The sequence below is a fragment of the Habropoda laboriosa genome, unplaced genomic scaffold (assembly GCF_001263275.1).
Source record: "Habropoda laboriosa isolate 0110345459 unplaced genomic scaffold, ASM126327v1 scaffold176, whole genome shotgun sequence".
Taxonomy (NCBI): domain Eukaryota; kingdom Metazoa; phylum Arthropoda; class Insecta; order Hymenoptera; family Apidae; genus Habropoda; species Habropoda laboriosa.
In genome coordinates, this window is record NW_017100321.1 from 72,115 (window position 1) to 98,095 (window position 25,981).

Genomic DNA, 25,981 nt, shown 5'->3' on the forward strand with positions numbered 1-25,981 from the left:
AATTATTTAAAATAATTAAACAAGTTTACTTCTTTAATTATTTATTATTAAATTGGTGATAAATATGGGTTTTTATTAAACTTTTTAAGTCTACTATTAGTCATTTTCATTTATTTGGCAGTTATACAAAAAAATGTAGAATAGGGAAGTGCTAATAGAGTGAGAAAGAAAGAGAGAAAGAGGGGGAATTCTGATCTCGGAGAAGAGAGCCATTTTCCAAGTCTTCGTTTAGACATTCTAAATATAACTGGAGGCTCTATAGGCTTTCCTTACTGTGTCATACTGTGCAGAGTACTATCTTACTGTGTTGCGTAGATCTTGCTCATTTTCTACCTTTAGTATGGCATAATGCCAATTTTACTTGTCTGAAAATTACTGATCAGTTTGTAATACTATCTCTAAATATTATATTTGTTAACTAAAAGTGATTACCTTTCGTTTTCTATACCTTTATGGTAATATTTACTAATATAGTCATTTGATTAATATTATTGATATGATATTAAAACAATATGAGCAGAATATAATTGCATTACTAGGAGTATTTAATATTTTTATGTTAATATTAAAGTGCTTGATTCAATATATGTTTTTAAAAAGTAATGTGTTTCTGTTCTGGAAAACAAGCAGTAATTCATATTGTGCAAGCTAAAATGATATTAAATTATATAATTTTAATGTAAAATTAAATTCTATTTGGTGAAAAAACTCCCTCTGAGACTTTTCTATTGTATAGATCTGATACTGGTAAAAATGTTCATATTTACATTGAAGTTCACCGTGCAATGCAACCAGACACCTTTCGGTTGTATTTACTAACATCAGGATTAGTGGTTAGTAATTATATCCTTTTCTTTTCTATTATTAATATAATTGTTCACCAGTGCTTTATTATTTTGTTCATGTAAAAGTTCAAGTTATTTTATTGTTACTAGATTGAGATACCTAAAACGGAAGATTGTACAATGGAAGGATATGGTGTGGATTTTTCTTCTAACCATTGCTCTTCAAATCAGCCCATACTTTATGTTGTGGCTCCAAAAGATTTCATAACACAAAAGGAAATTGAATGTGGTCAGTCTACATATAATCCTCCACCATCTCCTGATCATTCACCAGCATGGAGTGAAGAAAATTTTGAATTTGAAAGTCTTCCTAATTCTGAAAGTATGTGATAAGTATTTGTAATATAAGTAGATATTGCATAGTAAGATGTGCAGGTATTATTATTAATATTTTGTAATATTTTTTAAGGTTATGTCGGTTTAGTAAATCAAGCAATGACATGTTACTTAAATAGTTTACTACAGGCATTGTATATGACTCCTGAATTTCGAAATGCATTATACAATTGGGAATATGTAGATGGATCAGAAAAAGATGAAGCTAATAGTATTCCATATCAAATGCAGAAATTATTTTTAAATTTACAGGTACTAATTATGTTTGTAGATATTCATATAGTTTGTGATATAATTGTAATAAAATATATGAATAACTTTCTCATATTTATAGACATCAACAAAATCAGCAGTGGAAACTACAGCATTAACAAAAAGCTTTGGTTGGGATTCCACCGAAGCTTGGCAACAACATGATATTCAAGAACTTTGTAGAGTCATGTTTGATGCTTTAGAATTGAAATTTAAAAATACAGAACAAGCTGATTTAATAAATAGATTATATGAAGGTATGTATATCTAAATCACTTAAGCACATTGGAAAGGTGTTTGTAATCTACTTTTTATGTTGTTAGGAAAAATGATTGATTATGTTAAATGTCTTGAATGTGGTACTGAAAAAACCAGAGAAGATACTTTTCTGGATATCCCATTACCAGTAAGACCATTTGCTAGCAATGTAGCATATAATAGCGTGGTAAGTTTATATAATACATTTTAATTTACAACTCAAATTCTTCAAAAAAACTGATCTGTAATAGGAAGAGGCCTTAAGAGCGTTTGTTCAGTATGAAACTTTAGAAGGAAGTAATCAGTATCATTGTGAAAAATGTAACAAAAAATGTGATGCTCATAAAGGGTTAAAATTCACAAAATTCCCATATCTTTTGACACTTCACCTTAAACGATTTGATTTTGATTTCAAAACCTACCACAGAATTAAACTTAATAATAAGTGAGTCTATATGAATTGATATTATTGTTAATATTTTTTATTCATTTTATGTTTTCATACTAAACTTGTAATTTTAGGGTTACTTTTCCAGATATATTAAATTTAAATCCCTTTATTACTTCTACTATGCCAAGTCAAGAATGTCCGAACAGTGATGAAAATATTGGTTCAGTAAAATCCGACGAAAATTCGATAACAGATAGGGGTACATTAGATGATGACTCTCCTTCCTGTGAAAATAGTATTCCTAATAGTAATCATTCAACAAATCATGACCAAGATGCTGATGAAGGTATATTGATCTTTCAAATTGTATGTGTTTTAGGGCTAACAGTTGTTTAAATAGTTTATTTTTAGGCATAGACATGAGTAATGGACCTTCAACATCGAATTGCACTGTGCATAATCATGAAAACGAAAAAAATCGTAATAGTAATGCAGCAAAGGGACCTTATAATTATGAATTATTTTCAATTATGATTCATAGTGGTAGTTCTAGTGGTGGGCATTACTATGCTTATATAAAAGATTTTAGAACACAAGAATGGCTGTGTTTCAACGATCAAAGTGTAACTCAGGTATCTAAAAGTATTTATTTTATATTGTATATTACTATTAAAGAATAGGTACTTTTTAAATTGCTATAATAACATTACTAAATTAGTAATTATTTTAATTATAGATAACTCATGATGATATTCAGAAAACGTATGGCGGTGGTTCTACTAGGCCATACTACAATAGTGCTTGCAGTAGTACCAATGCATACATGCTCATGTATAGACAAATTGATCCCGCTCGTAATGCTTTACCTATGCGTGTATTCGAGTTTCCAGTACATATACAGGTAAAACGTAATCTTCAAAAACATTATTAAGTTTATTTTACTTTTTTTTTTTATTACAAACATGTTATATTATCCAACTTCAGGAATTATTAAAAAAAATGAAAGAAAATGAGGATAATGCCAGAAAGCGTTGTTCGTTAGTACTTAAACTAGCAATATATTGCCAGCGTCCTAACGATGATAAAAAACTGTGTGTTAAACTCAACTTTTCGCCTTTTGCAACTTTGGCTGAAATCACAAAGGACGTTTATACATATTTTTGCTGGGACGGAATAGTGAGTTTAAAACAGTGTCGTTTAGTGTCTTATGATCACTACAATGACGTAATCGAGGATACCTACGAAGGGAGAGAGCATGAGACACTAGGAAGTATTATTGGTAATCGATTGATTCGAAACAGTTTATTGTTAGAAATATACGATAAAGAACAAAAATTCGTGCCATATCTAGAAATTCGTACGTATCTGTTTGTATATATATATGTATATATATGGGTATGTATATGTCACGAATAAAAGAAATATTCTTTTTTTTTGAATTTGTAGATATTGTAACCAAAGTATGTGTCGTTGACGTAGCTAAGAAAAAACTTGTAGAAGGGCCAAAAACTGTACAAGCTTTACATACACAAACAGTGAGAGAATATAAACAAATGGTAGGAAAACTTGTTGATATGAATCCAGACGAGATGAAAATAGTCTTACGAAAGCATGGAACAAGTACGATTATAATCGTACGAAATGATGACGTTGACCTGCAGACTGCAGAGTTTTGTAATGCAGTAAGTGTGTTCATATGTAATAAACGTGATACAGAGTGTGAATCTTTCCTTGAAGCAGCAATAAATGGAATTGCAGAACAGTTAGAAAACATTATTACATTATGTATAAGGTTACCTCTTAATCCAAATAAAGGTAAGCAATAATGATATTAATTTTTAATAAAACTGATTTATTACCATCCAAAGTTATGGTGTATAATTTTATTTTTGAATGAAATGTGCAGCATACATAGAAGAATTGTATAAAGGTTTAAGAGAATCTGTTTTAAGAAGAAAACGTAGAACTGACGGTTCATCCAAAACAAACGTTAACGAATCGCATCGTGATGCTGGTTTAAAATGTAATGAGGTTCCAAAGAGCGGAAAATCTGTTGAAGATGCTCCTGCAAGGAATGCAAGTCCGCAATTAGGAGAAGGCGAGGAATGGCATACTCCTGAACAGAGCAATAGCGAAGATAGTAGTCTCAGTGATAGTGATAAAACTTTAGTGGGAGATGCACCAGGAGATGATGATTTTCAATTACCTTATTTTCCACCAAGTACGAGTAATCGTACCGGTAAAAAGTTAAATCTATTTCGACGTGATAACTGGATTACTTCCACTGATTCTACGGACTACTATTTTAAGGTCACTTCAGTCACAAGTTATAACGAGAAAAGTATGTATCTTATAAATTTGTTTTACGAAATATTTAATACAGTAAAAACAAATGACAATGATTCTTTTTACCGCGTAGTTTTGATAGTACTAAGCGACAAAAGAATAAGCTATAACAGCTTAAAGGAACGATTAGAACCACATGTCGGTGTACCCACAAATTTTTTCAAAATTTGCCGCCTGTTTGAGGAATGTGGCGAATCAGACTGTAGTTCGTTAATTGACCTTGTTTCTTACCGGGATGGTGAAACGCTTTGGATAGAGATAGGACGGGCTTTACGTAATGGTGAATTTAAAGTAAAATTGTATCAGTTTTTCCTTGGTCCAAGCGAGGTATATACAAATTATTAAGATTCTTCTATAAATTTTTAATATCTGTCTTTTCATTTTCTTTTATACGCAATAATACTTCTTCTTTGTACTTTCCTCAGCCTTATAAATACTTATTCGATTGGATCGTTTCGGACGACATGACTGTCAGACAAGCGAAAAAAGAGATTCTCGCAGAAATGAAGAAAAGATATAATATTGAAATTCCATATGAGAGATGTCGATTGAGGAAAAAAAGCTTCATGTTAGATTCAAAAGTATTTTTAGACCATCAGAAATTCGAGGAATTAAATTTTTATTTATCAGAAATGATGATACAAGAGTTACCTGATAAAGACCCATTTACCAATAGCAATCAAGCTATTGTATTCGTCCGGCGATGGTACTCTACAAAAAATCAACTTGGACCTCCTCAGGAAATTGTTTTGGATGAAAAGACTGTAGCAGAAATGTTGAAAAAAGTAGGTGAATTATGTTCTATTTCTTGCAAAAGGCTAAAAATTATATGATAATTATAATGGAATTTTCTTTTAGTTGTCTTTACTATCTGATATACCTGAAAAATATATAAATATAGCAAGAGGAAAGGGTTTCAAACATCATATACACAGTGATTTAGAGTTTAATGTGTTAAGGGTTGATGCTGACCTTAATCTTGAAGATGGTACTATGTTTTTATACCAGTACGTATTAAACACTTACTATATAGCACATGTATAAAAAGATTAAAATAAGATGCAGGAATAATTGATTTGTAAATTTTATACTTCATAGAGATAACAGGGGGGAAACTTCAGAAGATTTTATGCGGGAAGAGTACAATGAACTTGCAATTCAAGAAGTACCACGTGTATTACCACTTTGCTCTACGTCACGTTATAGTGGGCGTAAAGAGAAAGCGCTTAGAATATATTTGGATGATGAATGATCGTCCATCGAACATACACCCTCTGAAAAACATTTGTTAAATAGGCATGTGTGGGAACATGAAACGTTTGCGTACAAAGTGATTACATCGTGTCAGGTATTTGTGGAATGTAGTACTCAACAATTACAAAATATTCTGTGCTTCAGTAAGTCTTCGATATTTCAAAGCTTCCGTGTGTCTAAAGCCTTTTGTCTCTTGGAACCAACCGGATTTGTAAAATTCATCGAGTTTGTAAAACACTGCACGTTACCAAGAGATTTTAGATCTCGGTTATCATGTTTCATTTTAAAATGTTTCGAAACTATAAGAATCATAAAACTCCTAATAACTTATGGATTACTGAGTTATAGTAAAATGACAGTAAATTACACGAAAGAAAAAGGGGAGGGTAATTGAATTACTTGGTGATAATCCGAATTTAAACTATGGACTTCTTTCGATACGCGCGTGTGTGTAACTGGCATATACGTATTTATACATACAGACATATATATAATTGGAGTTCCTGCAGCTACATTATTTTCACAAATTCCTTGATACATTTCTTAATTGTAGGAATTTTTATACCTTCACATATCTGTATCATCAAAACGCTTTAGATAATTGTCTTGTTTAAAATGTTAAATATTTTTAATTTCGGAATGCAGCACAGAGTATATTCATTTGTTGAAAAAAAAGAAAAAAAAAGAAAAAAAAGAAAGAAAAAAAAAAGAAAAAAAACATCTATCTGACACAACAATAATTAACCCTTTTAATGCCAGTATAGGTTAAATTGCATTCTTATGATATAGTAGTATCCTAAGTCCTGAGTTAAATAATTTAATCTGGCAGTAGTAGCGCTTGAATTTGTTTAAATTTAGTTACGATTCTTTATTTCTTCAAAAACGTGTTTCACATTGGTTGCATCAAATGTGTGTCGTGTACAGTTTATCGATAATTAAAAGTATGATTAAGAACTGTTTTTCAACATTGATGGCAAGAATTCCTAAAACTCATTATATATATATAATTTATACTTTTGAGCAATATTTATTGTTCACATTTAGACTTGGCGCCACTACTACCAAATTAAGGAAACATTCATCGATATGAATATGAAGATTCATTCTGGCCAGGCATGTATTCTATACAGTCGGTTTTAATTTATTTCATTACGTATGTTTATCATTCATTACATTTTATCGGTACATAAAAGATCTGTACCACTCGAAAAACCAAAAAAAGTACATTTTTGCCACTTTTTGGCATTACTGCTGTTTCCTACAAATCGAGTTTGCAATATAATGAAGAAAAAAAGAGATTCTCAAAGGAAGTCCACTAAATTTACATTTTGTAGACCAATGCTTGTAAATAATAAAATTTGTGAATCAAATCTTTCTTCGTATTAATATCACCATACATCAGTAAATATAATATAGAAAAGTATGTTTTGTATTAAAATGTACCATAATGTATTGCATGCATGTAGCACATCATCCTCTTGCATTTATCAGCAGTTTAACTTGGCATTTTTTTTTTTTTTTCACTAATTCCACACTCTTAGAACTTTTGGTGCTGAAAGGGTTAAATACAAAGTTGTTGCTAATCCTTATCACTATTAGAACATTTTGATAGACACTTCGTGACTTGTTTATTATTCTTTTGCAATTATTTCACCATTAGTGGCGAATGCATCGAATAATAACCACTAATGAATAGAGATATTTAAAATTTATTGAATTAAAAAGGAATTCATAAGATATGCATTATTTCTGGGAGTATTTATATCAGTTGTTGTACAACAATTTACAATGTTCTCACAATTTTCAACATAGTTGTAATTTATATTTATGATATACTTGTTACATAAAAGCCTAGCTCGAATCTTTTGTGATATATTGGTAATTTTTAATAAACATGACAATCTTGATATTTATAAAGTAAAAAAAAAGAAAACGTGATTCAAAAGTTTGATTTGAAAATTTTGTTTGAACGTATCGATTTATTAGATTGAATGTAACTATTATTATGAATAATATTTCGGGATAAATATTAATTCATAGTAATGATATTTTTGCTCTCTTATGTAATGAAATGTTAAAAAAAAGAGAAATACAATTATTTCTTTCGCAATCTATCATACATATAAATTTTATATAAGACCACGAAAAGTAACTAACTGTAAACACAAAAATTGCCTTGATAGTTTCATTTTTAAATAGTTTATTATTTTTTTGTCCAAACACGATGAAAGGCTTAATTCCGTCTAGTTCCCTTTTACATTTTTTCACATATACATATTTTGTAATTTAACGAGCTAGGCTTTGAATATTTGTTTGACGATTGTTTTTGTAATTACCAAATATTGGGACAGTGTCCTTTGTGTATAATAGTGGGTATGTGCGAATAAACGTGAAATTTATAAATTGCCGTGAAAAATTAAAACTCAAGTATTCTGTAATATCAAATTGATTATTTTTTTACTTATTTGTACTAATTTAACGAATGGCTTTGTAAGACTGCGAATACTATCGATTATTTTATGAATTCGAAATTCTTTGGTTGATGATTGAGCGTTATTAATTATTTTCAAAACTTACATCTTGAACAAGGTGTTTCTTCGTTTTTGTAGGATCTGTAGGGTATTTTATACATTCACTAACATCCTCGATATTTGCGTGTACCTACTATCTTATAGGTTTTTAGATATTCGAATTGGAGGTGAGTATTCCGCTGTCTTTTGACAATTGTTTGAAACATTAAAGTATTTACATATATTTATGTTGGCGTAAAAATATAAGCAATGTTACAAATCATACTTTCTCCTTTTTGCGAATAATTGAACACCGTAATTGTAGCGCGCAAACTTCACTCGTTAGAATTATGCTCTCTATCGACATTTTTTCACCACCGACGATTAAATATTATTCTTTGTATAATAAACTACGATTGTGAAGGAAATTATGTTTATAACTATTACTAATTGAATACCGAAGTGACTGAACTCGTTATTTGAATTTACCGCTGTTTCCTTTTGACTTGGCGCGATTGTTACATTCATTAATTTTTAATATGCCTTTTTGCGTGAATCGTTTGAAATGGACTGAATAAATATTACGTTGAAATTAGTTCCTCTCTTTCGCTTATTTTTTGCCATAATGAATTTTCAAATCTGTTGCTTTATTTAGTTCTATTTGACATTGTTAAGTAACAATATTTGGACAAAACGTTGAATAAAAACCATTTAAGTATTCTAGCACTTTTCTATAATGCATAAATGATTAATTTATTGTTTCTTTTATAGGATGTATTACCTCCCGCCCATTTTTATTTTCATGCTTGCCAACGTACGCGGCAAAAATTTTGAAATACTTTAAGACAGTGAAGTGAAACGTAAACATCAATTTTTGATGTTTCGTTAAAATCTTTGTGCGAATAGGAAGAAATTTATATTTGCTTGTATTACATGCAAAATATGGTGTACTTACATTTTCCATCAAATTTAACGGAAGAAGAATTGATGCTGCAAGCAAAGTATAACAAACTTAAAAGAAAGGTGTGTAATAGGTTATGTTTATGTTTCTGTATTACAATAAATATTTTTATTTTGATCGGTATGAACTAATTGTTATTTGCTCGACAAGATTAAAACTCAATGAGATTAACTGAATTTTTGTTCAAATTCTCTGATAGATTGGATTCTTTAAAGATTAAATGTCATTTCTCTGATTATAGGTTATCTTACTAATCTTTAAAGTTATATTTTTAACTCTCTTTTGTATTTTTTTTTATTATAGAAAAAGGCATTGCAAGATTTAAAAGCGCCAAAACAAGAAGTTGAACGCGTTCCACAAACGCCAAAACGACCAACAGAAGCAAGAGATGCTAGAGAAGTTGCTAAAAAACTGATAAAATCTGGAGTAATTACTGCTCCCAAAACTCCCAAAAGACCAGAGCAATCATTTAAAAGACCACGTGGATTAGTAAGAAAATTAAACAGCACAGAAAAAACAATAAGTTCTTATCAACCTTTCTCAGCCACACAGATGGAGGAAGAAGAAATAGAAACTGTGAGGCCAAGGGTTAAAGATTTGTATGACAGTTTTGTGAGTGCTCAAGATCCAGAAGATCGTACTAGTGGAGATGCACAGTCTCCATCTAAACAAGAAATAAAACCACGTTCTGGAAACACGATATTTGTGTGTGGCTATAAAATATCAGAAGACTTTTTGAAAAAGCATTTTCAGACATTTGGAAATATTATAAACATTTCAATGGAAGCAGAAAAGAAGTAAATAAAATTAATATAATTTTGTTGGATACAAAAGCATAAAATTGTAGTAATATGTAATTTTATTTTTTAGTCGTGGATTCGTGACATTTGACAAAGCGGAAGCCGCTGAAAGGGCGATAAGTGAAATGGATGGCAGTATGGTATCTTCCATTCAGTTGAAAGTATCGTTAGCACGAAGACAACCTATAATAGAACCTGTGAACGACGTCACGTCTAGTTCTATGTGGTCACCAATCGCAGCGAACTATTCTCAGAAAAGTGCACACAAAGATAGGAGAGATCTGAGAGTGTACGAGGAAGATCTTTTTATGTGAACGCAATATTTTTTTTTTTAATTTTTTCTTGTTCTTTTAGAGTATGTTATTGTTATAGGGTTACAATATTCGGAAACTTATTTTAAAATAAAGTTGTACATAGCCTTTAATGTTTGCAAGGTATCAAAAAATATTTTCATCAAATCGCGATCCTTAACGTTTATGATGCCATGCTGGTATTATAAATCCGTATCTAGTCAAACGGTCAAACGAGATACAAAACACGTTATTTTATTGCATATTTCTTCGTATTCTTTATCAATCGCCTTTTACGCGGCATTTGACCTTTTCTACGAAGAATTCGTGTCGATAAAAAAATAGTGGTTGTAACACTTGTATATTGTTTTTATACGTATGCACATTTTAGCGATTAAGTACAAGTATTCTTGTAGCAAACTGTGGGTATACATATATTATTTCTTCTGCAACTGTCAATCACTCGTTCGATTTTCATCAAGCGAAACCTGTCATTGCTCAATTTATCAATACGAGCAGCTGTAATATCTCGTGTATATACACTTCGTCGAAATGTAACAAACATTTAACAAATTAACTATTGTTCGTTGATACCAGGGGGCAGACCTAACTACCAAATCTTCGTTTCTTTGACATGCATGCATACATCCTCTTATGTTACCCTTTGCGCCTATTCCAAGATATTTGGTCTATCCTCCTGTTATTCCCTCATCATGGAGAAATTCAATCCCATTTATACGTATATAAAATGACTTAACGTTACAAATGTAACAGCGTTAAAGCTCTGCTCACAGACGACTTTCTTACGATTCGTCTACGGCATATTACTTCGGCGGATTAAAGTAGTCCCAATGATGATGATGCGTCACCGTTCGCGGATTGCTGAAAAAGAAGATCAACAAGCCTGTGACCAGTAGTAATAGCGCGCACAATGTAAGCTCCACTTCACGGATCTTCGCCCTACTGTCTTCTACACCAATCATTGTCGTCATATAACTGACGAAGTGTCTGATCGCCTTCAGGCCGACTAACCTAAGGACCCTAACCAATTGTCTCGTACTCTCCGCGATACTCGGTTCATCGTCGACCTGCTGACTTGCCAACGAGAGGAACTGCGGCGGTACCTGTGATGCTGGAAACGCTATGAGATGGGTGCCCCCAAGGGAAAAGGAGGAGGGTATCGGTGATTGAGATGATTCCCTTTGACTGTCCCTATCCGATTGATTCGTGTACGAATACGAGATCACGGCGCGTTGTGGCTGTACCTCACTGGTGATGCCATGAGTGGCAACACTGTCAGGTGTATCAGGTGTTACAGAGATGGCTGGCGGCAGAGAACGAACAGGAGAGGCAGTCTGTCGCGTTCTAGAGATGCCAATAGGAGATGGTGATCTGGACCTCGACTTTTGATAAGTCGTTCGTTCACTGATCTCTGGCGAGCCCTCTTTATCATCTGTATGCTCTAACGTTTTCGAGAACTCGTACAGCAATTTGGAATCGAAGATAGCTGGAGGTTCCGATGGTTCGCTGCTCGCTTCAGAGACACGGTCAGGGGACAGCCTCGACTCGGTTCTCTCTTCCACACTGGTCGTTACGGAACGGGGAGGGGGCACGCGGGCTTCATCCATGATGAGCTCCAGAGCGGTGGCCGGGCTCAAAGAAAGGGGGGTTTCTGTATCTAGAATTCGTAAGGACTTATCTTGAGTACCTTGAACGACAGTTAACGATCGTGTGCTAGGAATATCTTTGTCACTCGATTCTACATGCGCTACTTCTAGTGTGTGTGTCGACTCTCTGTCCGGTGGTCGCGTGACCATTAATGTGTGTGTACTGCGTATATCTTTGAACCCGGTTTCGGTTACTTCTCTTTTAACAACCTTTTGCTCCTCCTTCGTCGTTTTCTCGTCTTTCTCAGCTGCCTGGACCGCATGTGTCTTCTCTTCTTCTTTCTGCCTCTCTGCAACGGGAATGTCTGTCTTCCTCTCTGTCACCACCTGTTGGCTCTCCACTGCTCTGGAAGCCGCTACGATCTCCAGGTGGCTTCTTATTGCCATTAATTCTCTGATGATAGAGGGCGACAGGCTCTCCTCCATACCGCCACCTATGTTCTTCAACTCGGATGCAGTGATAACTAAAGCATCCACCTCGGAAGCGACTATTTTTGCAGCCTCGATTTGCGATACGCTCAAACGATCCACTCTCAAGTCTCCTACTTCCAAATTACTAATTCTAACAGGTTCATCGGAGAATAAGGCGGAACGAATAGACCTTAAATGCGAGTCCTCGTCTCTGATCGGCTCCTCTAAGTGTGGAGCGGACAAGTGTCTATCTTCATAGGTCTCAACTTCCCTTGTTGGCGATGGAGACTTCAACGACACGGTATCGTATGGTAGACCCATTTGATCCTCTTTGCGCAGACGTTGAGATGTCGGAAGAGGAGGGACAGGTGGCGTGCTTATGCTCGGTGGGCTAGGTATTCTTTCCGTGGAGACCATGATCTGAGAGCCTGACATAGATGGCGCCACCACTAGCTTAGCCTGTGTTACTTCTTCCTCTATAACCATATCGTCAGGTAGAGGATCAGTTTGCGTGGCAGTGGTCATTTCCATCGTGATGTCTTCTTGTGTCTCGCGGACAGGCCGTTCCAGAGATCTTTCTTTTCTCACTCTAGGTGGCCTGGGAGGGGCTGGCAGCGGACGTCCCTGTATTTTGCTCAAAACCTCGCTGCTACGAAGGTCTTTATGCTCCCCGTCGTCAGAGTCGATTTCTATGTAAGGAGTAGATTCAGCTGCTTGTAAAGTAACATCATAATCATCGTCTAAAATACCAATTTCTTTGGACTTTCCTGGTCTCAGGGTGCTGTACCCTCTTTGCGGACGTTTGGGTGCAACTTGTCTCGGAGCAGTGGCGAACTTGTCCTTTTTTCTCCTTGGAGGTGGTGGTCTGGGTGGTTTCTCCCGTTTCTCGATTATAGCGTAACCAGATAAATCTCTCTCAAGGTTCACGTCATCTGGAGGAATATCCTCTTCCACGTAACCAGCTTCGGGCAAAGATTCAGCTCCATGGGAGGTTCTGTCTTCGTCCTGAGCAACGGAAGTGCCTCTGGACCTGGATCTCCGTTTTGGCGGCACTGGGACTGGCTCCATGTATTCCTCATGCTGGAGTCTGGTAGCTAACATTTGAATATCCTCCTCGCTTCCTGTAATGATATCCTCGGTAGTATATAATTCTTGCTCCCTTTGCAAATCTTCGTCGATCATCGGTGGAGGTGAGGGAAGAGGTTTTTCTGGCGCAGAATCGGCTGTCCATTCAGAATGTCCGTTACAAACGGGCCCTAGTTCACCGTTTCTCCGCTCCGCTGGCGTTTTGCGCAGGCGCTTTCGCCGTGTAGGCGCCACAGGTGGCGCTTGTTCCATTTCCGGTAGTTGAGACCCACTCCTTTGCGAGGATTTGGACTTTCTGCGCATGGGCTTCACCACTACGATATCGTCCAGTGGTTCCACTGGAATTTCCGCGGGTTTTCCCTCTGTCTGATAGACCACCCTGTGTCTAGAGTCGCTTCTGGTTCGTTCACGGAACTGATCGTCGGCGGATTCGCTTCGTCGAATCCTGTTCGAGTCCCTTTTCGGTCTAATCGGTGGCATTGTGTCATAAGATTCTATCGAACTTTGCTTTTGTTTCCTTATGGACCTTTTTCTTGTTGGTCGTTGCGGTGGAACTGGCATTATGTCCTCGTCAGCCAGGATATTGGCTCTTTCTGGTCTGAAGGCGTCTCTTATCTCACTGGACAAATATTTACCTAGGTTCATATCACCCTGACTGAGTCCACTTGCTCGTAGAAAGAATTCATCGGAGTCTATCTCCTCTATCACTCCTCGACGACGTCTGTCACAGGAGCTGGCGCTCGAATGCTGCTGCTCCCTGTCAGACTGAGCGGACGAAGGCTCCGGTTCTTCTTCGTCCTCCATTTCCTCTTCGTATTCTTCCTCCTCGGAGGGTGTCTTGTGTACTCCGTACCTTCTTGGATCAACCATTGCAAAAGAAGCTTCGTATCTTTCTTCCTCTCTGGCTCTGAGAAGTTCCTCCAAAGATCTAGACTTTTGAATTTGTCTGAATTCTTTTCTAGGAATCTCTTCTTTGGTCCTCCAGTTCTCTGGACTCTCTTCTTCCACGTCTTTTTCAACCTGATCGCGGTACAGTCTCGGGTCTGACTCCATTCCATCTCTGTCATAAGATTCCTCCTCCGTTCTAGACGCCTCTGATCTAGGACGTGGCTGGTGATCGGAAGTTTCAGGAGACTCCTGCTCATAATCCATATACTGTAACTCCTGCGGTCTATGTTTCTCCTCCCAAGGAATCGTGGTTACATTAATTTCACCTATTGACAATCTAGGCTCCTCCATGGAGGGATGGCGCCATGGTCGCGCTCTTTCTATCGCGGTTTCCTCGTTCGAACGATCCTCGTCGATGTAAGCGATCGGTGTATCGAACCTGTGCGGCCATCTATCGGCTTTTTTGCGAGTTCGAGGGAACGTAGCGCTCTCTGCGGACTGGGCCCTCGAATCTTTCGGCGTGGAGGTAGCGTACTCCCCCTTGGTCTTCGATTTTTTGTCGAATATTCGTGGATAAGTGGAAAAGTCGAAGATATTTTTGCGAGAACCGATCGTGGAATCTGTGGAGCGTTGTCCATGCATGGGTGGCGATTTTTTCGCGCGTGTTAAAGCATTAGGAAGACGAATGTTCGGTTTCTTGATGTTGAACTTCGCTTTATCGGGCAAGTGAAATTTCGCTCGTTCTGGCAGATGAAACTTGGATCGATCGGGCAACGAAAACTTCGGGCGACTCGGTAGATTGAATCGTGGTCTCTCCGAGAACGAAGAGCGTATCCTGTCCATTCGACTGGGTCGTTTCTCAGTCCTGGACCTGTCGGATCTAGCGCTGTTGGTCGATCTTGGCTTCTCCGTTTTCTGTCGTTCAGCGAAAGCGAAGCTCGGTCGTTGGATGTTTCTCAGGCGAGTTCGTAGTTTGCCAGCTTGCGTCTTCAATCGTTGGGGCAGGCCACGGGCACCGCGACGAAGAGGAAGCTCCTCCAATGCCAACGAATCTACCTGAAATAAAACATTGGTATGCTTGATTCGTCAGTGGATCACCTGAGATGGATATTAGATCGCGTGAGGTTAAGAAGATGGTCGCCGGTCGCGTGTCTGGGATGTTTGAGGTTATTGTGAGCCGTCTGTTGATGTTGATTTGGACTCTGACGCAATCGGATTCTCTTTTTAAACGTCGAGGATGTGTCGTGAGATGTTGGTGATATTTCTAGAGGAGAAAAAGGGATTGAGAATGCAGACAGAAATAGTATCGTGAATGAGAATAGGAGAAGAGATGTTTGAAGGGAGAATATTTGAATTTAATGAAATTCTAATGTCTCATTCGGTGTTCGAAATCGACACCTTTTCAAATATTCTAAACTACGAATGTTTCTAATCTAAAATATTTTTAAAATCAATTATCTCGAAAAATGTACGAATGAAACATAAATTTGTCGTTTTGATACAAGTGTCCAGTGTGTACAATCGAAAGTGATCAAACACGACCACAACCAATTAACGAGCTCCGGTAACCCAGCACTCGTGCTAAATTTCTGGTACAGTGTGTGGCAACATTAATGAGCCAGAAACACTCGTGCGTCTCGTGTCCCGAAATAGCCGCGCGTACCATCGCTATCCATCAATTATTATTTTTCCACCAATGAGTGATTTCAACATGTTACATAACCAAACCAGATACACGCGTCGGAATCGTCGATGATAAATTCGCGTTTTCGATCGTTCGGATCGGATATTTTTCGACAGGAGGACGAGGGAAGTGGTAGAATTGTGCAATCGATGGGAAAGCCCGAGTTTTCTGGAACGTTCGTGACGCGGTTGCACAATGGCCCGCCGTCGGACAGTGACACGTTGGCTCTAATGCTTTTTATACGCGTGTTTCGTTAAATATAGACGCCGGTGGGCAACAAACGGACAAATTCTCGCGCGACATTCCGCCATGCGTGTTCGTTTTGTAAAATTCTCCCGCCTGGTGGTTGCACAGGACGGGGAACGTTGAGTTACTTCCTTGAACAAAAGAAGAGAGAAAAAAAAATATGCTTCACGACCAACTAAGTGTCTAATTGTCCCTCGAAAGAAGTTACCATTAATGGTGTTGTTTGTTGATGGTAGTCGTTTGAATGGCTGACGGGTGAATTTATTTCTGGGGATTTTTCTTTTTCTAGGGGAAAAGTGTAATTTTAGAGATGAATTCATCATATGAAAATAACACGACTGTCGTACAATCGTATGAGCTAAGACTCATTTTTACGTTCTACTGATTCATGCTTGCTACTGTGTGCGAAGTATATACCGGGAAACTATTCGAGTCTTCCAGTTCTGGTGACCCACTGGTGTCAGTGCGTCATCAGCGACATCGTCGGATATGTTACTCCAAGAATATTGGTACAATTTTAGTAATAAATGATCGGTAATAGAAAGTCAATAATAATAATAATCAATGATAATTCTGAATATCAATTGAATAAAACTAATTAATGCTACTGATTTAATACTAGTAATTGGTGATTATAGGTCAATGATATTAACTCAAGTAGTCGTACTTAATAATAATTCAGCAATAATATCAACGAGGTAATAATAACGATAGTACCACTTCGATCTTATCACTCGATAATCATCGATCGATATTCATAATTTTATAACAATAAACAATTGCATATTATCTACCAAATAACTCAATACCCTATAATCATCGTTACAAGTGACGTATCAACAATACCAGTTTAATGAAAATAATCAATTACAGTGACGTAACAACGATAGTTGAATAGTACCAATTAATAATATCAATTCAATCGTAAGAATTTTACGACACTGTCCTCTATACACTGTGTATATTCTAAACAAGATCGCTCACCTGACTAGTGTTGACCTCGCCATCGGTCCTGGACTCAGCGCCCGGAGTTGCCGCCAGTTTCAACGAGTTCGCGAGCCTCCATCGCGGTATCTTCGATCTTGCCATCCAAAGGAAGGACCACATCGCCAGCCCGTGTCAACTCCAGCGGCAGCCGTGTCCGGTCGTCGATGCTTTCGTCGCTGTCAGCGACGGGCACCACATCCGTGTCGGTGATCCGGACGACCGGAGCCGTCGCCAGCTTGGGCGACGGCGACGGCGCCGCGATCGGTTCGTAATCGTGCTCGCTGTTACGAAAAGACACTCGTTTTCTTCTCGATTTCACTGGCATTTTTGTTTGTTTCTTTTTTGTTTTGTTTTTCGTTAATTGCTCTTCGGTTAATGATTCGCTCTCTGCGATGGATTAATCGACAGATTGGTGTACGCTTTTTTCTTTTGGTGAATTTTACCAGGGATTGTTTATTGGTTAATTGGCAGCTTGAGTTTGGTTAATTATTAAGAGAATTATTGAAAGAATTAACCGTTAGTTGATTATTTGATCTTGGTTAAATTGTATAACGAGATTTGTGCAGTTTTCCCTTAATGATTTATGGTTAATGGACAGCTTGAATTTCTAGTGTCTCTTTGAAGATTATGGCAACTGGTGTCGACGGCTTGAGTTTCGTTATAATTCTTATAATAATTATTACAACTAATTGGCAGCTTGAAATTGGCAGAATTGAGCGTTAATTAGTTGAGTATTAATACTGAATACACTTACTTATCTAAATACATTGAGTAAAAATAGCGTTTACGTTATTAATGCTGTTTAACTTATCTTGAGCATTAGCAAGTTTGTACCATTAGTACGAATACTGTTAATTCCATTATCAGTCTTTGTTATATGTAGTATTATTCGACAAATTGGAAACCACGCTGTTGAAATGGTGCGCTCGTTTCACGAGAAGGGAGAACGTTTCAGTGGAAAAAGTAAATCACTGGTCGGACAGGCGGCAGGCTTCCAGCGGCGAGTTAGTGCGTTTGCGCTTCGATCACAGGGTTAATTGACAGACGGTTTTGATCGGGAGGGCAGTGTCGAAGGAAGACATTCGCTGTTTCATCCTCTTTGTTTTTTCATTCAGGTACGGTTTCCTTCGTGGACGGCAGGAGTATACTGTGTTACAATTACGAAAATTAGTCACCTATCTGTATTTTGTTAAATCGAATAAAAAAAAAATTTTAGCATAATATGCTAATTAAAACATTTTCAATATTCCAACTTATTCTTTATCTACTTTACCGAAGTCAGATAAGAATCTTCTAATAGTTAAAAGAAAGAAAAAAAAACACCGAATTTCCAACATTCAATTTTCAAATATCCTAACTCGTTAATCATTTATACAAATCGAATAATATTCATGCACTTCCTTAACCTAACTTTCTTAGATTCTTTCCTCACTGCTGAGTTGTTCAAAAATGAAGTTTGAAATTCGCGCAATTTTTCGTTCCTATAGAAAGTAAATACGTTGAAAACTCGGCCAGTTATTAGATTAGCCAAGGTGGCGTCTTGAAGAATCCTTGAGGCAGAACCGCCCGTTATCTCGGTCCCGGCTGGTCGAGCGTTATCGCGACTTTCCGCGAGTCGATCATCGATAGCAGTGTTCCCATTATCGCGATACAATAACCCGATGCCCACTTAATCGCGTCACGTCTATTCATCCCTCCCCACTTTTCACTTTAGAGGTTAGAATCCCGCGCTCGTTCGCGCGACAATCATCAACCTAACCCTCTCTTTTCTCGAATTATACCGCACGATGCTTCTGAACTACTCTACGCACACCAACACACTCGTACAAGACGTGAAATACGTGTAAAGTCGCAATCGTACAATTCACGTTTATGTAATACCCTTGATATTACTTCTAACGTCGTCTATATACGTAATTATAGTTGTATAGGTGTAAAAAAATAAAGCGAGACACATAGGAGTCATGAAATATGTACACATTCACGATAATATAACCTCTACACGTGCATGCGTATCTATAATTATTCAATACTTGTACCGTTCTAACAATACCACTCTATATATACAAATTACTCATACACGTATACACCCTGTGATCTCGATAGTGGTGTAAGTAAAAAAAATTTGTGTTGTATCGATTTATAAAAATTGAACGGTTAAAAACGGAGTTGACGGTGAAAATATGAAAAAGGGTTGTGAAAAAAAGTGTAAATATCTCGAGAGGAAAAATATATTACGACTTAAACAATTTTCATAATCATCGGCTGGTAATAAAGTGATACCGGTCGGTCATATAAGGATTTGTTTCACTTATAATCATGTAATCTTCCTATACGCATGCTTCCACATTCATACGCAACGCCACTTTAATACTAGCCTCTAAAATACTCCACATAAAACATCGCATACACACGTATATACATATATGCACACACTAATACAATCAGATGCGTAAAAGTAGTAATCTCTACCATGAAGCGTACATACACTCAGAATTACATAACCTCCTTACATGCACGGACATTCACATTCGTCTAATACTCCTCGTACTACCACCCACGATACTTGCACACAAATACATACATACACACACACACGTGCACGTATAATGAGACACAGAAGATGAGAAGTCTGGACGCGGAACCGAGCTGATCGAGGATTCTATGTATAGCCAGCCGGGCGAACCTTAAATAGCTGCGGCGGTTCGCGAGCATAGCGGAGACGCGTAACCTATACACCGCGGACACATGCGTGTGCGGAATGGCCTGGATACCGAATCACTGGCATTTCCGATATGTTACTTCTCCAATCGAAGCAAGCTTCTCGGACACACATGTATATACATATATGTACATACATACATAAAGGACATTCATGGAAACTATTGAGAGAAGTCAATCTCATATGTATATTCTTGAAGCGTATGCACAGTCTACACTATATGTCCATTTCTATGTTGTACATAGTTCAAGACATAAGGATACCGTAGAGAGTAATGGAGGATCAGTAGAGACAAGACAAAAGTGCGAAAAAGGTCTGTGTCTGATCATCTCTCACACAGAGACACATATGTCTCGCGTTTATGGTAGTCTCGTGTGTACTGGTTACTGGGTGTATCGGTATGTTGTTACTGACCTGCAGCGGACCGCAGGTGGCTGCTGCATCGTCCTGGACGGCGGTCTACCGAGGAGAGCACGTCGTTCCGGCAGAAGCGAGTCGCTCTGGTAGTACTGACAGCCACAACGTACCTCGCGGCCGAGGCTCGACGTCGACGACGCTCGTGAGGCGCGTCCACGTTGCTCCGGCTCCATCCCCACCCCCTTGGATTCCACTTGTCCACCTCCAGTCTTCTCTTCCTCTCTGGCCTACCTGACGGCGATGCGTATAAACTCTCGAGGTATAATACCGATGTACAGAGTCGCGCGATGTCTCGCCTATTCACGTTCCCGAATGCCCTTTTTCTCGACGTTTACTTGCTTTCTGCGCGCGTGTGTGTTTCTTTTTCTCCCTTTTTCTATTTTTCCCTTTCAGTTTGACGATCCGCGGCGGTGGTGCTGGCGTCGCGTGGCACGGTGTTGCCACGACCCCGGAGAAAAGGGTGGAAAAAGAGGGAGAAACCGTGATAGGGGGAAAGAGAGAAAGAGAGAGAGAGGAGAGTTTGATGTTTCCTAGAGCAGCCCGCTGCTGCAGCGGCTTCTAGGCGACTCCCTGTACCCTCTGGTCCGTCCACGCAACACCGGACATCAGGATTTATTTATAGAAGAGTTTCGTGTCGACCGCCTCTATTAATTCGGCCAGAATTCACCTGCACGCATGTATCATCGTACCACCTGGCGGCGGCGGCGCAGCTAAGGGTCGCTACGTAGCGCGGGAATTTGATTTGATTTTCGTGATTGTCGGGCGTATTATTCGAGGAGAGAGTATAAGACACGTGATAGAGTACATATAACCCTTTGCACTTGGACGTTAGGCAATTTTTTGGTTACGTTACATAGGGAGATGTTTTTATAACAATAGTGTTGTTTTTCCTTTTTTTAATTGTTTATATAAAAATTGTAGGCGTGAATGAGTGAAAATAACTGTGAAAATTTCTTTATTGAGTTACATTGTTGCATTCTCTTTTCTTTTTATACCTATTTATGTCGTCGGAACGTGAGAAGAAGAATTGCTTCGAGTCAAATGATCCTGTCGAGTCGATGAGCGTATTAAAAAAAAAGAGAAAATTATGCGGAGTGCAAAGGGTTAGAGGTGTTCGACATTTGCTTCCTTTTGGATTGGTTCAATTTTAGGTTGTCGTTTATATTTTTTTTTTTTACAATAGGGTTCTTCTGAATATTTTTTTTTTTTTTTTTAGCTCATACAAACGGGAACGACGATATAAAGGATGTGATCTGTTGTTCTCTTTTAATCACTTCTCGATGAACCAACAGCGGGGAAGTGGAATTTTATCGCGAGACAAAGCTTCGACCGTTTAGACAGGGAATATTAATTTGCTTTTTTCATTTTTCTATTTCTTCTTTCATCTTTACTACGAACGTTGTACTTGCTTGTTATTCTACGAATTTCTGAACATGCCAGGTCTGTTAGGGAGGTTCCGTTGGTTCTCCTACTATCACTACAAATACATACAATATTTTAACATTTTCTTTTTCTTTTTTTTCTCTTTTTTTTTTTTAAAGAATTATTAAAACACACTTTATCCATGACAACATTTTACAATCGAGCCTTAACCAAGATACTTAATCAAATATACCCACTTGCTTGTTACATTCTCAGTATCATCATCGAAACAACACACTCTTCATCCATTAAACACGTCTTTGGTTGTACCATATGTTGATCGCCGATCGAGCGATACAACTTAGAAGCGGAATCAGCAGTGACGAACTTGAGATTCCAACAGAACCACCCGACAGACCCTAACGAACCGAACGAAACGCAGCGAATAACGAAGAGAACGCGTTTTTCATCGAACGGAACACTGAGACGATCTATCGCGCGACGAACGCGACCAAAACTCTTCTCGAACCATAATCCGGTGTTCGCCGGACGTCGATGGCGACCGGAAGCGTAGAGTATACGTTCACGAACACGACAACCGGAAGAACGAATTCATTTTTTTCTTTTCTTTTTATGGACACACACTCTTTTGCAAATTCACGATTCCTAAAATAACGAGTTGTTTTTTTTTGCTTTTTTTTCGCACGGCGGAATATCACGAATTCACGACGGAAAGCGAGAGGGATGATAATTCGACGAAGAAAACAGACTCTACCGTATCGTTCCACGCGGCGATGTCGCGCGTGAGAAGAGGAGAGCACGGTGATGGAGCGAGCAGATTCCGTCAATTATATCACGACTTGGCACTCGACCATGCGACCACGACGTTTCCCGCTCGCGTCTTTCCGCCGATGGGCAAAATAAAGTCGTGGTTCTCGGTTCAACGGGGTTCCATTTTAGCTTCGCTTTCGCCATTTCTACCAATAGTACCGGCTTCCGGGTGTGTGAGCTTCGGTAATATTAAGTCTCCCTTTGCAGCTGATTTTCTCGAATATCGATAGAATTCGGGTACAGTGATTGCACATTTGTAGATCTTTCGAAGATCTGTTAAGGTAAAATGAACGAAACGAAACCTAAATTTCTTCTTGATTTTCGTCAATTTTTTTCAACGTTCATTCTGACAGTCAGTATGTAAAGAAAGTACTCGTCGAATTTAGCTATCGACAAATTTTTATATACAGGTTAATCGAAAGTTTCAAGAGTTTCAATCCGGAATATTGTAATTTCAGTTAATTGATAATTTGTCTAACTTGGAAAAAAAAAAGAAGTTTCTCTCGCTGTATGCCTGTTCGAGGTCCATTCATCAATTGCGCGTAAAAATACCCACGATACAAACCACAAGGTGTGCCCCTGACTTGACTCGATCGCTATTTTTACAACCGCGCTATACTTTTACCGAACATACCTCGTCCTCTTCGTTAACAGAGTCGTGCATCTTTCTTCAAACGTCCCTTATGTACACTTATCTTTCGAATCGTAGCTATACCGAGCCCAAATGAAATCGTCATCGTCGTCTGTACAATAGAAACTATCGAAGATCGTCAGCTGCAGGGAGCAGATCCTTTTCGAACACCCGGAAACCAGAAGAAACAGAGGCTATCGTGGTGAGAAGAAAAGAATAAGTAAATAGTGAATCTATGATGGTCTGTGACATCAGACACGGTTAATCGGTAATTGCTCGTTTAATTTCGCTGGACATTATAAACAGTAAATATAGAATCTTCTCTGTTAATCGTCGCATATTCGCGATGTTAGGACACGCACAGCGTATTATACGTTCCTTCGCTTCTTTCAATTCTTTTTTTTTTTCGTTTTTTTTTATAAAACATAGAGAATGTACACAGAGAGAGACAGAGAGAGAGAGAGGTGTATGTATATGCAAGTGTGTCTAAATGTAAACGTGTACGTGTATATGTGTTATAATACACCGTGGCGCGCATGTGTACTCTTAAACGCAACAATGCTCAACGAAGGTTCCGTCCGAGAATACTGCTATTACTCTACTGCTCTCGAGTCGTTTTGCCTCTCTCCATATATATATTTTTCCATTTCTCATCCCTCATTTCCCTCTCCTTTCCTTCTTCCCTCGTCTTCTTCCTATTTCTTTTCTTCCGCTCTCCCGTTTTGTTTTGTTTTCTTTTCCTTATAAAGAGACTAGGGTTTTACATAAGTATTGTATATATACACGAACACAAGTTGAACTCTTCCTCTCTCGTTTCCATTTTCTTCTCTTTCTCTGCTTCTTCCGACCCTTCGATACCTCCTCCCCTTCCTTCTGGACTTCACCGATACAGGCTCTCTAGAGAGAGATTTCTCTGGTCGAACGTGGTTGCGAGGCGCGTAGAGCAGTTTCGTTCAATTCGGCGAATCGTCATCACGGACTCAATGAGAGCCATTCTCTCCCTCCCTCTCTCTCCCCCCTCTCGCTCTCTCTCCTTCTCTCTGGCCGCTCCACTTTTTGCTTATAAATAAACGAGCCTCGCGGTTGGCCCCTCTGTGTGACGCCGCCGGCACGAAACGAGAATCGGAAGGAAGACTTGGGGGAAGAAACGTGGTGGAGAGATGGGGGAAGGCCCGAGAGAGAGAAGTGTTAACGAAAGAAACGGGGGAAAGACCGATTGAGAAAATAATCCGGTAGAGAAAGATTGTACCGTCGAACGAAGATTAATTAGAGAGGGTAGAAAAAACAAGAGACGCGAAGCACATTGGGTGACGCTCGACCGATTACGCGACCAAAATCAGAGAAAGAGAGAGAGAGAGAGAGATTGGGAGCCGGAAAATCTGCGTTTCACATTAACGAAAATAGAACGGCGAAGTTTTGAGAACGCGTACAACGAAATACGCGTGAAACCGGCGTGTGTGCACGCCGTGGCTGACTGCGAGTTTATTGCGGGCTTTTCTTGCGCGCGCACGCGGGGAATCACCGTCTGGCCGCCATGATTGCTCGCGTTCGATCGATCTATCGATCGACATTTCGTTACGCGTTCAACTAATCGAAATCGCAACGATCCAATATGGTTTCTCTTTTTTTTCTTTCTTTTTTCTTAATCTTCGTTATGCTTCGCGTAGAAGGAACAGACGAAATTTCGTCGCGATTATTATTATCTCGCGTTTAATTCGATTCGAGCTATTTGGTGAAAGCTCGAGAAGTGGGAGGGAGAGGGTGGGTGGGTTGGTTGTGGCGGCTGATAGAGACGGGTGCGTGGCCTGTGTATCGATAGATTTTCATCGATAACCGTGACTCGAGCGCAAAAGAGAAACGAAACCTGGTTAAATCGAAAACCGAATCGTCATCATCATCGCCATCATCATAATCATTTATCGTTATTGTTAATTCGACGACGCGCTAAAAGCTTCTTAAAATCGTACAAAGCACCAGTGCGTACAAATTCACTCTCTCCTTTCGTCTATACATGCATTTTTTCTTTACTTTATTTTATTTTACTTTTATCTCGGTTTCTTTCCTTTCGGGGAATCACAAAATTGTCGTTTTTATTCCTTTCACACTTTGTTAAATAATTTCTTTGTTCTCAAATCATTCACCTTCATTGTCTCTCTTTTTTGTTCGTTTTTTTTTTGGTTTCTTTTTCTCTTTTTCTCTTAACCTCTTTTCTCCTTTTTCTCCTTCTTCCTCCTCTTTCCTCTTCTCCTTCTTAACCATCGACGCAGTGACAGTAGTCCGTAGCAAAAAACTGGCAGCGGTGTGTCGCGGTTAACATAATTTTCAGAGACGAGAGAGACGAGTTGTGCCTCTCCGATGAGAGAACGAACGAAAGAAATTCGCCGCGAGTTCAACGCTAAAACTCGAATCCATCTTTTCTTTCTTTTTTTTTTTCTCCTCTTCCCTCCCGTTTATACAGTTTCGTTCGTTTCCCAACAAGATACGATCACACACACACACTCCTCTCTCGTTTCTTTCTCCTCCTCCCGACTCCTCCTCCTCGCTTCCTCGTACGTTCGTATTTTTTTTTTTTTTTTTTTCTTTTTACTTCGCGCGCTTTCGTTTTGACGAAGCGAGGAAAAACGCGTCGTTACCCGGCGTCGCGTGTCCAGACGCTAAACAAACAGCTCTCGCGTTCCACGATCGAGACACGACACGGGGATCGAGAATTGTCGATAATAATCCATCGAACGAACGTCGTCGACCAAAAATGCGTCGACCGTGTTGACGCGATTTTTTTTTTCTTTTTCTCACGAATCGAAACGAT

General features: G+C 38.4%; 3 protein-coding genes across 3 annotated transcripts; 2 read left to right on the forward strand and 1 right to left on the reverse strand.

Moving 5' to 3' along the window:
* Window positions 1–695: 695 nt before the first annotated feature.
* Window positions 696–5,804, forward strand: LOC108574197 (ubiquitin carboxyl-terminal hydrolase 47; the record flags this gene model as incomplete). Its single annotated transcript, XM_017936732.1, has 16 exons — window positions 696–833; window positions 936–1,167; window positions 1,255–1,433; window positions 1,516–1,690; window positions 1,757–1,878; window positions 1,943–2,136; window positions 2,214–2,428; window positions 2,494–2,714; window positions 2,819–2,983; window positions 3,067–3,439; window positions 3,529–3,897; window positions 3,989–4,423; window positions 4,502–4,755; window positions 4,854–5,213; window positions 5,287–5,435; window positions 5,527–5,804. Coding segments are annotated over 16 exons (3,735 nt in total), but the record flags the coding sequence as incomplete, so codon positions are not given.
* Window positions 5,805–9,046: 3,242 nt separating this feature from the next.
* LOC108574342 (negative elongation factor E) lies at window positions 9,047–10,335 on the forward strand. Its single transcript, XM_017936917.1, has 3 exons — window positions 9,047–9,215; window positions 9,457–9,950; window positions 10,024–10,335. The coding sequence occupies exons 1-3, from the start codon at window positions 9,126–9,128 to the stop codon at window positions 10,265–10,267; spliced, it is 828 nt and encodes a 275-aa protein (XP_017792406.1). The 5' UTR covers window positions 9,047–9,125; the 3' UTR covers window positions 10,268–10,335.
* A 91-nt stretch (window positions 10,336–10,426) lies between these two features.
* On the reverse strand, window positions 10,427–20,935 carry LOC108574343 (titin). Its single transcript, XM_017936918.1, is given in 4 exon segments — window positions 10,427–15,351; window positions 17,210–17,257; window positions 17,259–17,493; window positions 20,349–20,935. Coding segments are annotated over 4 exon segments (4,743 nt in total). The 5' UTR covers window positions 20,525–20,935; the 3' UTR covers window positions 10,427–11,067.
* Window positions 20,936–25,981: the final 5,046 nt, after the last annotated feature.

Bases quoted from the DNA above. Each gene is read 5' to 3' on its own strand.
- LOC108574342 (XM_017936917.1), top strand. From the start codon at position 9,126: ATGCAAAATATGGTGTACTTACATTTTCCATCAAATTTAACGGAAGAA. The intron at 9,216-9,456 runs GTGTGTAATAGG...TTTTTATTATAG, and splicing joins ATAACAAACTTAAAAGAAAG to AAAAAGGCATTGCAAGATTT. The intron at 9,951-10,023 runs GTAAATAAAATT...TTTATTTTTTAG, and splicing joins TCAATGGAAGCAGAAAAGAA to TCGTGGATTCGTGACATTTG.